Here is a 12,980-nt window from a genome sequence, read left to right on the forward strand (position 1 = left end):
GGTTTTTGACTGTTTCAAAATGTTTTGCTAGTTTTGTTAAGCCAAGGTCATCAGCATATATAAAGCTCTTTGTGATAGCTGTGGCCAATCAATTCTACAAATCCACTCTCAGGGGAAAAAAATGAAGTGTACAGTATTAGTAATAGTTTCCCATTTTCTCATTTGTGTATTTGTTGTGCTGAGTCAAGCATAAACCAATAGTTCCTAATCTGAAATGGGGCATGCTATATGCTCCAGAATGCGTCAGTATGAACCTTGAAAATTTTACTTACTATGCTAAAATTATTCACCACTTTTTTGTCCCCATGGAGTGGGGAGGCTTTACTGCTTCATTAAATCAGAATAGCAAGAGAGCCCACATAAGCACTCTTCCAGAGTTTGGAAAACTTCCCTTTTTTTTTTGACAGAATCCCCCAGAATCCCACAGCTAGAACCAAAATCTCCCCAAAGGGGCACTTTCCCATGATCTATTCCCCTTTGGAATTAAAGGTAAGCAGCAGGCTCTGAAGACAATTTTCTTGCACATTGCCCATTCATCTGCTTCCATGTAACAATAAGTGTGCTGTTAATCTGATATTTTTGTGTGGTAGAAAGTTATTAACACACTCCAAAGCTTAATTTTCTCTACAATTATATACAAAGTCAAGGACAAAGGCATGTGCCTACTGATAAAGAATGCATAAACAGCAAGATGTTACGGCATTCTACTACAAAATAACAATTACTTGGCTGAAAAAAAAACTGTCATATATAGTTAGAAAAAGATCATAAATTTGTTATATGTTTATATTGAAATATTCACTTTTTTTATATAGCTGAAAATAAATACAGAATTCTGTACAATGCCCAATGTGCATTAAAAGCATATATTAAAAAATGACAATAGATGAAAGTGTGAAATAACATGATTGAAAGCAAATTATTCAACATAAAAATACCGAAAGCATATATGGAGCTAGAAATGGTCCAGTTGATATTATCAATACCTGCAACTATCCAATTTTCTCAAAAGTATATGAGGCTATGTCACAAATTCACATGAACCCTATCGGAATTAAAAACATTTTATAGTATGTTTTCAGCATGATGTAGTTTAGGATATTTTGAAAAAAGATCCCTGACAAAATAGGGACTTAATCTAAACATTTTCTCTTCGATTTATGCTAAATTATCAACTTTTAAATGGGGAGAAATAGTCCCATACATAAAAAACAACTCTGCTTGCAGAAATATGGTATTTTTTGCTGAAGTAAAAAGAATTCAACTCTGTCCCAAGTTTTTTGTAAGTCTCTTCCAGCGCTTCAAATTTTACGTTTTTTCCATTCTGGTTTGTCATCTGGTTCATCTTCATCTGATTCTACTTCTGCAAAAACAGTTTTTGGCTGGGTCCTAAAGAAATATTAAAAATAATGATTAAATCACAAGTGAGCACATTCATGTTTGGCCTTGAAATAAGGCAAAATAATTTGAACATTTATCACTTTGAAATTTTCAGATGCAACATTTGCAATACAATTATAAAGAAAATCTTCCAAAAAAAAGAAACCTTAAAAAAAGAAAAAAAGAAACAGTTTAATAATCAACGCCATAAGATAAAAGACAACTGAAGGATAAATGTAGTGCTATAACAACTGGTTTCTACATCTGAGGTAAGACTCCAGATTATGTATGGACATACCAGTACAAGTTAAGAACTGTTGAGGAATAGTTAATTGTTATTAAAATCACAGATCTTCAGTAGGTTATACACCACAGATGTCCCTCTACTGATGTAAGACTCTTATCAGAAGTGGGACAGTTCCCCCTCTCCTTGCAGACTAGCTTCCATTGGTCCACTGTTTTGTGGTATCGCATCATTCACCCCTTAGATGAAGTAGGTGTTCCTGTTGGTTTCTGGAATAGGTTGGAGTGACTATGGGTAATTCAAGAGTTGCTCCAGAATATCTTTGGTTTATCTCTAGAGAAGGGGGTGGGCAATCCACTCAATGGATTGTCACCTTGTGTGTTCCAATGAACCTGAGGGCATAACCACCGGAGTCATGCACTCCCAGGGAGGGGGAACGCAGGGGAGGTTCTAGACCAAACACAATCCAAAGACCTCAACAGCAGATGAGGCAGAAGATAACGGTACATGTTACAATGGTTGTGAAGGCAGAAGAAAGCTGCAACTGATTGAGAAGCTACCAACATTGTGTTAATCACGCCATCTGTGAAGACTGCATGTTAATCGGCTGTGCCCTGACCTCCACACATTAAAAAAAACCTCACACACAGGCGTCTTCCAAGAACTTGGAAGGCCATCAAACTCGGACAATGAGGAATCATGTAAGTAAGTAAGTAAGTACACCTACAGGGACATTTTTGTAGCCCTCATGGCACCACAAAAGGCAAAAACAACTGGAGGCACTATCACCATGCCCTGGGCTTCCTTCTTTATTGCCTTCTTTAAAAAATCCCTGTATTGAACAAGGCCTCTCATTTGCCTAGAATGGGTTTGTGGCGCTAGAAACAAGGCAAAAAATTATTGTTGTAGGTTTTTTGGGCTGTATGGTCATGTACTAGAAACATTCTCTCCTGACATTTCACCTGCATCTATGGCAAGCACCCTCAGAGGTTGTGTGGATACCTGCCATAGATGCAGGCAAAATATCAGGAGAGAATGCTTCTAAAACATGGCCATACAGCCCAAAAAACCTACAACAACTCAGTGATTTTGGCCATGAAAGCCTTTGACAAGGCAAAAATGACGTGCCTCTCACATTCCCTAGAGGGCATTGGGTGACATTTAAGGGGATTTTTTTTTTTTGCAGGAATATGGCACCCTGAAGTCTCCTAGAGGGTTAAGGTGGTCTCCTAGCCTCCCATAGTTGCTCACCCCTGCTCTAGAGTCTCACTGGCTCCTAATTGGCAAAGACTATCCAGTCAAACCTCCTGTCATCATGGACATAAATTGGATATTAGGAATGGGAATATACAAAAACCTATTTCATAACATTTAAATCTAGCTGGATATTCCATTTCGGACCTCAAAAGAACAGTTCTTAAACAAACAAACACATAAACACAACACTTCTGAGAAATTGAAAAGAGAAACAGTGAAATGGAGATATAAAGTCCAGTTCAATGACAAGACGTTGATCAGGAACAATGATATACTCACACACGATACATATAATAACAACAGCTAACATTCCAGCCTCACAAAACATCCTTTAATCACATTTCTTTTCTGTTTCCCAGTCAGTACCATGCAATATTCCAAGGATTGTCTTCACTATTCTTTTTTTTTTTATTCATCTTGGTTTTAGGCACCATTTTTTCTTTCACCATTGTCTTCCAACAACCATAGTTAAAATTATTGTAATTCTATGTTTTTTTTTATCATTTTTGGTCTATGCATTGTTTATGTCTGACACTTTGCTGTGCTTTGTTACTCACTCCGAGTCCCTTAGGGGACATGGTGGCGGGGTACAAATAACATTTATTATTATTATTATTATTATTATTATTCTCACCCACAGGTTTTCTATTTCTATTAGTATTCACAAACATATACACTGCCATTAACTGATATAAATGTCTTTCCACAGGAACTTCACTCTATTCATCTGGTGAAGTAGACCCAGTCTACAAGAGATGATGCTACTACCTTTTCCCCTCAATTACTCTCAAAGATAATATAAGATCCCTCTGCACATCATCCTGCTGAGTTACACTCTTGGTTGAATAATTAATTTCTTCTCCAAATATGGTGAATATCACTTAGTTTTCAGCTGCAAAGATGACTGATGGAAATACATATTTTGAAAAAAATGCATGCATCCCATGATATTTGTTAATAAAGTTCTAGTACACTATTTTGACAGCTGCCAGAATACAAAAACAGAGACGTGGCTTGTGGTTCAGATGATGCATGAAGAAAATCTCCATTAGAAAAATGTGACTGCACACTATCATGATAATTATTTTCATATGAACATGTAGTGGATCAAGCACAGATGGCCTACATATTGGAAATTCGACCAAGATGTCACCTGTATATAATGTGAAGTTTAAATCAATTACTCCTTGGACATTACAAATCTGTACTAAAACATGTTCAGCGAGTTACTTCTGTGTTCACTTCTAGGGACATTTTCCATTTCAGTCCATTCTTAGCCAATTTTCTTCTAAAAGCTTTGCTTAGAAATTGGTGATTACAAAACTCTAAGCAGTGCTAGAGAAACCATAAAGTACTTGCAATAAAACGGCTGTGTGCTGAGCAACAATTAGCATGTGATTTATAAAAGACAAGGCAGCATAGTTTTGTCTATGAATAACAATATTTTTATATTAGAAGGACAAAAAGTACTATGTCGGATTACAGCTATTTTTGGCATATTCTGCTCGGCTTGTAAAAGCCAGGGATAAAAGGGCAACTTCCCCTTAAGAATTGCTTTTGCTAAACAAATTTGATAAGGACTGCAACCTGAACTTGCCTATTGGGGCTTTCAAACAAACTAGCTTCTAAGTGCTGTGATTAAAAGGGAAGAAAAATCACTGGAGCAACTTGACATCTAGAGCCCAAATTACAAATTATCTTTGTCTGCAAACTGCAAGGTCATTTCAGGCATGAAAGCAGGCTTCTGTCCGGAGGATGAAGTCTTTGTAGTTACAAAAGCTGGTGTTATTATCTCCCTTCCCTTGTTAAGGGCAAAAGGTATGTAATCTTTGCTAGCTTTTTGTCGATTCTAAATCCCAAGAACTATTTCAAATGGATGGGCCAATTATCTCATACATCAATAAAGCAACCTGATTTCTGATGTCTCTACCAATGATACTCGCAGCCACAGCACAGATAGGATGGGTGGATAGTGCTACACAAAACTGTATCAGACAAACCAGCATAAATACTTTATTTATAATTTCAAAGTCATAGCTTTCTTCATTGACAATTGACCACTACTCTTATTTTTCACTTGATATAATCCATTCAAAGAAAGCAAAAACTTACATGAGATTAGTGATGGGATTAGGTAAAGAGAAGCAGACTGTACATGCAGTTCCAGTTTCCAGGCAAAGGACAAAATGTTAGTTTTGACCTTTAAATTCCTATGTTTTGGGTCCATGTTACTTTCAGGATTGCCCTTCTCCTGTGTACTCTGCCCCTAGGATACTTAGGTCATCTGGGGGACAATTACTCCAGCCAGCCAGAACCCAACTGGCGACCATGACCTCAAGGACTTTTACATCAGCCACCCCAAGACTGTGGAATGACCTGCCGGAAGAGATTGACAGCTAAATTAGCTGTCAGAATTCAAGATACAACTGAGGATCAATCTCTTCAGGCAGACATACCCAGTCAATTTTAAACTGTGCGTTTTAAACTGCATTTTATTGGTACTGGTGTCAGTCTTTGTTGTCTGCATTTGGATCTAGGCATTTTAATGGTGTTGTATTTGTTTGTCTGTTTTATCAATTTTGTATCCCACCCCGACCCATAGGAAGAGGCAGGTAAATAATAATAATAATAATAATAATAATAATAATAATAATAACTTTATCCAGCTAACACTAGGAAGAAATGATTGCTAACCTGTAACCATGTTTCTTCAAGTGGTCATCTGTGAAATTCACAAATATGTTAGTTGCGGCACAGATGCATCAACTACCATAAGTGAGCATTTCATAGAGACCACGATGGAGAAAAGTGCAAGTCAGAATATAAAATAACTTGCTTTCTCTGTATGTAATTTATACAATAACTTTGATTACTCAGAGTCTGCGATTCTCGAACTGGGAGGAGGTATTATTAGAATCCTTCTAAAACAATCTATGACATACAACAATAGTCTGATTCTCTGACATGAAACTGCATCATCACTATGCTTCTGGTTACTGCCCCAATATCCCCTTCCCAACTAGTCTCATCTCATGCATGTATGAACAGGAATTTGCCTCCTGCCCACTTTTAGTCTGGTGCAAGGTGAAGAGCCCATTCAACACTATGAGTCTTCTGCATTTCAAATGTGCTTGTTCATTACACTGCAGGTATCAGGGATGACACCTAATACTTAATCAATGAGGTTACTGGGTTAACCACTCACCCCCGATCATTACTAGTGTGATGGAATATATTGTAATACCGGTTGCTTAAAAAGGGAAAGTTGCATCTTATTGAAAAGAAAAGGAAACATTATATATTGTAATACTGGTTGCTTAAAAAGGGAAAGTTGCATCTTAATGAAAAGAAAAGGAAACATTTGATACATTTTATCTCTTCCTAAAGAAAAGGCAGCTACACTGAACTATTTCACTGCTTTCACTAAATTTTGAGAAATACTGTTTAAAGCACAACTGTATGTCACAAATATGGACGATAGAAATATAGTGGAAATGACATTCGGTGATGTGAAGTTTTATTGGTTTCTGTTCCAAGGTTGGGTAAAAGTTGGTGTGTGTGTGTGTGTGTATACATGAATGAATGACAGTACCATTGGTCACTCAAATGGCCTTTCAGTGTTTTAATGACAGTCTGCAGAAGAAACTGGAGACATGTCTCAAGATGCTAAAAAAAAATAGCTATTTTATTAGTTGAAAAGTCCAAAGTATTTTGGCCTGTGTGTGCTCTTAAGGTTTTCCACAAGAGGCATTTAGATTCTTAATTTCAACCATTCTCTGAACCAGAGAATTTTTGAAGTCAGATTTCTAATAGCTCCTAAACATACACTTATCAAAGTGTGTTGATCTTCCTAACCAATAAAATAAGAATTTTTAAGACATCTTGAGAAGTATTTCCAGCTTTTTCTGTGGATTTTGTGAGTGCTCCTCAATCTGTGTTGCCCGTTTTAATTCATGTGCAAACTCCACTGAGTTCAATGAGGCTTACTCCCAGGTTAACACACAAAGGGTCCAACCACACCATCGTTGCAAATGCTGAAAAGTTAAACTCCAAATATAGGTGGGCAAGAACAGCTGTGTAAACTCAAATTACTGAAATATTCTCTCTGGTATCAGCTGAGTAAAACAGCACATGGCAAAGATCACTCTCCCTGATCTGGTGCAACCTTCTCCAACCTGGTGCTTTCCAGATGTTTTGGGCTAAAGCTCTCATCGTCCCAAGCAAGCAAGGCTAGTTAGGCATATGCTGACAGGTTTTTAAACATTATAGCAGTGCTGGGAAATGAACACAAGAAAAAGTGACTCTGTCACAGATGTACCGAAATCTAACTTACTTACTTACTTACTTACTTAGGCGATCCCTCGTTGGACGAGTAAGATGGTCTTCCATCATGGGTTTCCTTGTGGGTCCGCATGTGGCTGTGGAGCCCTATTCTTGCTCTGCATCTTCTTCCGCAGTGAGGGCATTGGTTTCCAGGTGGAAGGCGGTCCCGGTCGGGGTTGGCTTGACGCGCCTTCCTCCTGGCACGTTTCTCTCTTTCACCCTCCACTCGTGCCTCCTCGAATTCTGCAGCACTGCTGGTCACAGCTGACCTCCAGCTGGAGCGCTCAAGGGCCAGGGCCTCCCAGTTCTCAGTGTCTATGCCAGAGTTTTTAAGGTTGGCTTTGAGCCCATCTTTAAATCTCTTTTCCTGCCCACCAACATTCCGTTTTCCGTTCTTGAGTTCGGAGTAGAGCAACTGCTTTGGGAGACGGTGGTCAGGCATCCGGACAACGTGGCCTGTCCAGCGGAGTTGATGTTGGAGGACCATCGCTTCAATGCTGGTGGTCTTTGCTTCCTCCAGCACGCTGACGTTTGTCCGCTTGTCTTCCCAGGAGATTTGCAGGATTTTCCGGAGGCAGCGCTGATGGAATCGTTCCAGGAGCTGCATGTGACGTCTGTAGACAGTCCATGTCTCACAGGCATATAGCAGGGTTGGGAGGACAATAGCTTTATAGACAAGCACCTTAGTATCCCTACGGATGTCCCGGTCCTCAAACACTCTCTGCTTCATTCGGGAAAATGCTGCACTTGCAGAGCTCAGGCGGTGTTGTGTTTCGGCGTCGATGTTGACTTTGGTGGAGAGGTGGCTGCCAAGGTAGCGGAAATGGTCGACATTTTCTAATGTTACACCATTAAGCTGTATCTCTGGCATTGGAGAGGGGATGGCTGGTGACTGCTGGAACAGCACTTTGGTTTTCTCGATGTTCAGTGACAGGCCAAGCTTTGTGTATGCTTCTGCAAAGGTGTTGAGAGTGGCTTGTAGATCTTCTTCTGAATGCGCACAGACGACATTGTCATCAGCATACTGGAGTTCTATAACAGATGTTGTTGTGACCTTGGTTTTGGCTTTCAGTCTGCTGAGGTTAAATAGCTTGCCGTCTGTCCGATAGATGATTTCCACTCCGGTGGGAAGCTTCCCATCAACAAGGTGAAGTATCATGGCGATGAAGATGGAGAATAAAGTTGGGACAATAACACATCCCTGTTTGACACCCGATTCCACCTTAAATGGGTCACTTTGGGAGCCATTGCTGTCCAAGACTGTTGCCATCATGTCATCATGGAGGAGCCGCAGGATGTTCACAAATTTGCTTGGGCACCCGATTTTTTGGAGGATGGTCCAGAGAGCGCTGCGATTCACTGTGTCAAATGCCTTTGCAAGGTCGATGAATGCCATGTACAGAGGTTGGTTTTGTTCCCTGCATTTTTCTTGGAGCTGTCGTGCAGTGAAGATCATGTCCACAGTTCCTCTGGAGGGGCGGAAGCCGTTCTGGGATTCTGGGAGGGTGTCTTCTGAGAGGGGCAGAAGGCGGTTTGCAAGGATTCTTGCGAGGATTTTCCCAGCAGAGGTTAGAAGGGAGATACCTCGATAGTTTCCGCAGTCTGTTCTTTCCCCTTTTTTGAAGAGGGTGATGATGGTGGCATCCTTGAAGTCTGCTGGGATTTTCTCAGTCACCCACACTTTTTCTATGAGCTGGTGGAGTTGGTGTGTCAGCGCAGGTCCTCCCTCTTTAAAGATTTCAGCAGGGATCCCATCCGGTCCGCTGGCTTTGTTGTTCTTTTGTTGGCTGATGGCATTGCTGACTTCTTCCAAACTAGGCAGTGCTGCAAGCTCATCCCTGGTTTGTTGTTGCGGGATTTGTGAGAGGACCTCTTCGGCCACACTGGAGCTGCGGTTTAGGAGGCTTTGGTAGTGTTCTTTCCAACGTAGTGCAATTGCGTTTTGGTCCTTCAGGAGTTTGGTTCCGTCTGATGAGCGTAGAGGCTGTATGCCATGGTTTCTTGGCCCATAGATGACCTTTGTGGCTTTGAAAAATCCTTGAGCATTATGGGTATCTGCCAGGTGTTGGATTTCTTCAGCCTTCTTTGTCCACCAGATGTTCTTGAGTTCTCTTGTCCTTCTTTGGACCTCAGCTTTTGCACTGGCGTAGATCTTTTTCTTAGCAGCACAGTTGATGTCTCTCTGCCATGTTTGGAAGGCTTTCCTTTTCTTGCCGATTAGCTGTTGGATCTCGATGTCATTTTCGTCAAACCAGTCTTGATGTTTCTTGGCTTGGTATCCAATAGATTCTTCGCAGGCTTGGATGATGGAGGTCTTCAGTTTGTTCCAATGTTCCTCAACATTTTCGGGGTGTACTGTGGGTAGATGGTCCTTGAGTGCTGTTTGGAGATGGGCTCGCCTGGAGGGCTCCTGAAGGGCTTGGGTGTTCATTTTGCGCCTTGTCTTTCTTCCTTGGAGTCTGCGCTTGGGGGCGATCTTGATAGCCATCGTGGATCGGATTAGCCTGTGGTCGGTCCAGCAGTCGTCAGCACCTGTCATGGCTCTTGTGAGGAGTACGTCACGCCGGTCTCTGGCACGTGTGATTACATAGTCTAAGAGGTGCCAGTGCTTTGACCGGGGGTGCTTCCATGATGTCTTGAACTTGTTTTTCTGGCGGAAGAGCGTGTTGGTGATGACAAGGTTGTGCTCCGCACATTTGGTGAGAAGCAGGATGCCATTCGAGTTGCTGTTTCCAACCCCGTCTTTTCCGATGGTCCCTGCCACAGGTCGAAGTCTCGCCCGACTCTTGCATTGAAGTCCCCCAGGAGAATGATTTTGTCCTCCTTAGGTATCCCTGATAGGACGGTGTCCAGCTGACAGTAGAATTTCTCCTTGATGTCTTCGTCAGCATCTAGTGTTGGTGCATAGGCACTTATGATGGTTGCCCGTTGGTTTTTGGCAAGATCGATTCGGAGGGTTGAGAGTCGTTCGTTGATGCCAGTGGGTGCTTCGGACAGATGTTTCACCAGATCATTCCTGATGGCAAAGCCAACTCCGTGCATTCTTTGGTCTTTTTCGGGCAGTCCCTTCCAGAAGAAGGTGTAGCCTCCTTTTTCTTCCTTCAGCTGTCCCTCTCCTGCTCTCCGGGTCTCCTGAAGGGCTGCTATGTCGATGTTGAAGCGTCCCAGCTCCCTTGCGATGATGGCAGTTCTGCGTTCGGGGCGTTCACTGTCACTGTTGTCCATCAGAGTCCGTACGTTCCACGTACCGAAGTTCATTTTCCTTTTTTGGCCGCAGGGTGGTGACCCCACTGGACGCGGCAGTCCAGTCAGGGATAAGTGAGGCAGACTATGTTTAGGGCACCTTTTCTAGCCCCCTCCCCGTGTGGGGTGAGCAGAGTGGGTCCTAAAAAGGGCTGCTCAGTCGCGGATACAGCTGCCGAACTACTCAACTGCCTCGGACCTTGAGGTAGAGCGACTGAGTCCGTACGCACCGCCCATGTGCCAGTCTGTGACTAGGGGCTTCCAGATTTCACAGTCCTGCCCCGTCGCCACTCGCTGATCGCCATGGGACTTTGGTTGCTTGGTTTTTATTTTCTTTGGAAGACGCCTGTGCGTGGGTTTTTTTAATGTGTGGAGGTCAGTGCACAACTGAACAACACACAGTCTTCACAGATGAGGTTCCACTGGTGATGTAGTTTAACACAATGACCATGGCTTCTCAGTCTGTTGCAGCCTTCTTCCGCCTTCGCAGCCGTTGTAACATGTGCCATGTTATCCTCCGCCTGCTCCGCCGTTGAGGTCTTTGGGTCTTCGGACTGTGCTTGGTCTGGGACCTCCCCCGCGGCCACTCCTGGGAGTGCACGACTCCAGTTGTTGTGCCCACAGGTTCATCGGAACACGCAAGCCCCCTCACCACGACAAGGTGACAGTCCATCGAGGGGGACCGAAATCTAAAGGGGCACCATAGACAGAGGAGTTTCAGAGTAAACACCAGCACCTATCATTTCTTCATATAGAACTATCAATGCACTCAGAATTGTGTAACAGTGAGCAAAGCCTATCCTTGCAGAAAGCCGACAATGTAAAAACATTTCTTTCAACAAAGATATTGCTTTACTTTTTATAGATGGTGAATATTATTTATGTGCAGCAAATCTGTGTCATTGTTCATTCGCCCTATTATACAAACCGTATTTGTGGTTTGTGTCCTGGTTTGTGGATACTTCAGAAAAACATTAACATACTAACATCTGTTGAAAAAATGTACCAGATTTTTTTGAAGTTTATTTTAAAATCAAATTAAATACTTCAATTAAATATTGAAAGACCACAACACAACAGGATTTCTTAATCCTAAGAAAGTTTTTTTTAGTTCTAATTTTAACTAACTCATGTGTCATTCTAGTATGTGGCAAACTTAGTTTCCTTTAAAAAAAAAGGAAAGGAACTGCTGACATCCTATCAGTTTTCTACATTAGTGGCAATGATCCAAAAAAGGGCAGAGTATAGTGTTGTTAAATACGTCTCCTGCTTATATTCAAGTTCACCAGGGCTTTACAGACATAATACATATGGGTTTCTCCCACTGCCTCTTAAGAAAGTTTCCTTACTTGGAATACGCTGGAGCAACCCAGTATGGGTTCTCCTCTGCTTCCTTTGCATGTCGTAAAATGGCCTCCCGAGGGTTGCTATCATCAGTTTTATCCAGTGCAATATTCTTGACTATGTATGAAGACAGAGTACCGCCATGAGTTCCAACACGGCCACCACGACCTAATATAGGAGAAGATGAACAGATGTGTAAGGTGGTAAGAATAAATTGAGGAGTCAAAGGTCAGAAAGAAAACATATAAAACTGCATTCACACAAACAAACACCATTGTTCCAATACAAAAGCAGGTCCAAACCTTGCTTTAAACTTGCTTTTTCAGGATGGATTCAAACTTTAATCTTGCAGTAATGTTTTGCTTACCGCAGCTTAAAAACAAATGATTACCTGGTCCTGCAACTGGAGGTTCAGGTTTATGAGATTTCATTGGATCCAATCTATCCTTTTCCAGCTGCTTTCTTGTACTTCGTTGGCGTGGCTCACGAAACATTGGAAGTGCATGTGCTGAAAAAGGGAAAAAACAGTATTTAAAAACATAAATGGAGGACTGAAATACTAGCATGGTTTAATATTCACACCAATGATAGAATGTGCAAACTTATCGGGCTTGGCAGGTACTTGGAGGAGTTTTTCTGGATGTAAAGCCAATCCTCATAGAGCATGGCATCCAGATCTTTCATTATTCCTCCTCTTGACATGTTCCCGCTTGTCAATAGCTTTCCTGAATGGTTGTGCCCGAAAATCGACACATTATTGTAGCTGAAATCTGACCAAAGCAGAATAGAGTAGGACTATTACTTCCCTTGATCTAGATACTATGCTCCTAGAATCATATTGACTTTTTCAATTGCTGCAACACTGTATTGACTCACAAACAGTTCATGGTCTCCCTTGATCTCTTTTTACATGTACTGCTGTCGAGCTAGGCGTCGCCTATCCTATATCGCTTCTTTTCTTCTTTTTTTTTAACCTAAGTGTAGTACCTTATATTTTTCCCTGTCAAAAATCGTTGTTAATTTTGACACAGCTCTCTATTTGTTAAGGTCATTTTGGATTCTGATCCCATCCTCTGGGGTATTCGTGGCCTCTTCTAATTTGGTGCCATCTGCAAATATGATTAAGCATGCCCTCTATTCCATCACCCAAGTCATGATAAAGATGCTGAATAGCAATGGGCCCAAGACA

The 12,980-nt window shown here is 41.6% G+C and overlaps 1 protein-coding gene across 1 annotated transcript in view; it reads right to left on the bottom strand.

The window, feature by feature from the left end:
* Positions 1 to 768: 768 nt before the first annotated feature.
* Positions 769 to 12,980, bottom strand: part of WDR70 (WD repeat domain 70) — a 130,287-nt gene continuing 118,075 nt past the window's right edge. Inside the window, exons 16-18 of the mRNA XM_060761407.2 lie at positions 12,183 to 12,299; positions 11,797 to 11,959; positions 769 to 1,389 (exon numbers count right to left, since the gene is read on the bottom strand). Of these exons, the coding sequence (XP_060617390.2) occupies positions 1,302 to 1,389; positions 11,797 to 11,959; positions 12,183 to 12,299 (368 nt within the window). The 3' untranslated portion in view covers positions 769 to 1,301. The remainder of the gene's footprint in view (positions 1,390 to 11,796; positions 11,960 to 12,182; positions 12,300 to 12,980) is intronic.

This window comes from Anolis sagrei, chromosome 2 (genome assembly GCF_037176765.1).
Source record: "Anolis sagrei isolate rAnoSag1 chromosome 2, rAnoSag1.mat, whole genome shotgun sequence".
NCBI lineage: Eukaryota > Metazoa > Chordata > Lepidosauria > Squamata > Dactyloidae > Anolis > Anolis sagrei.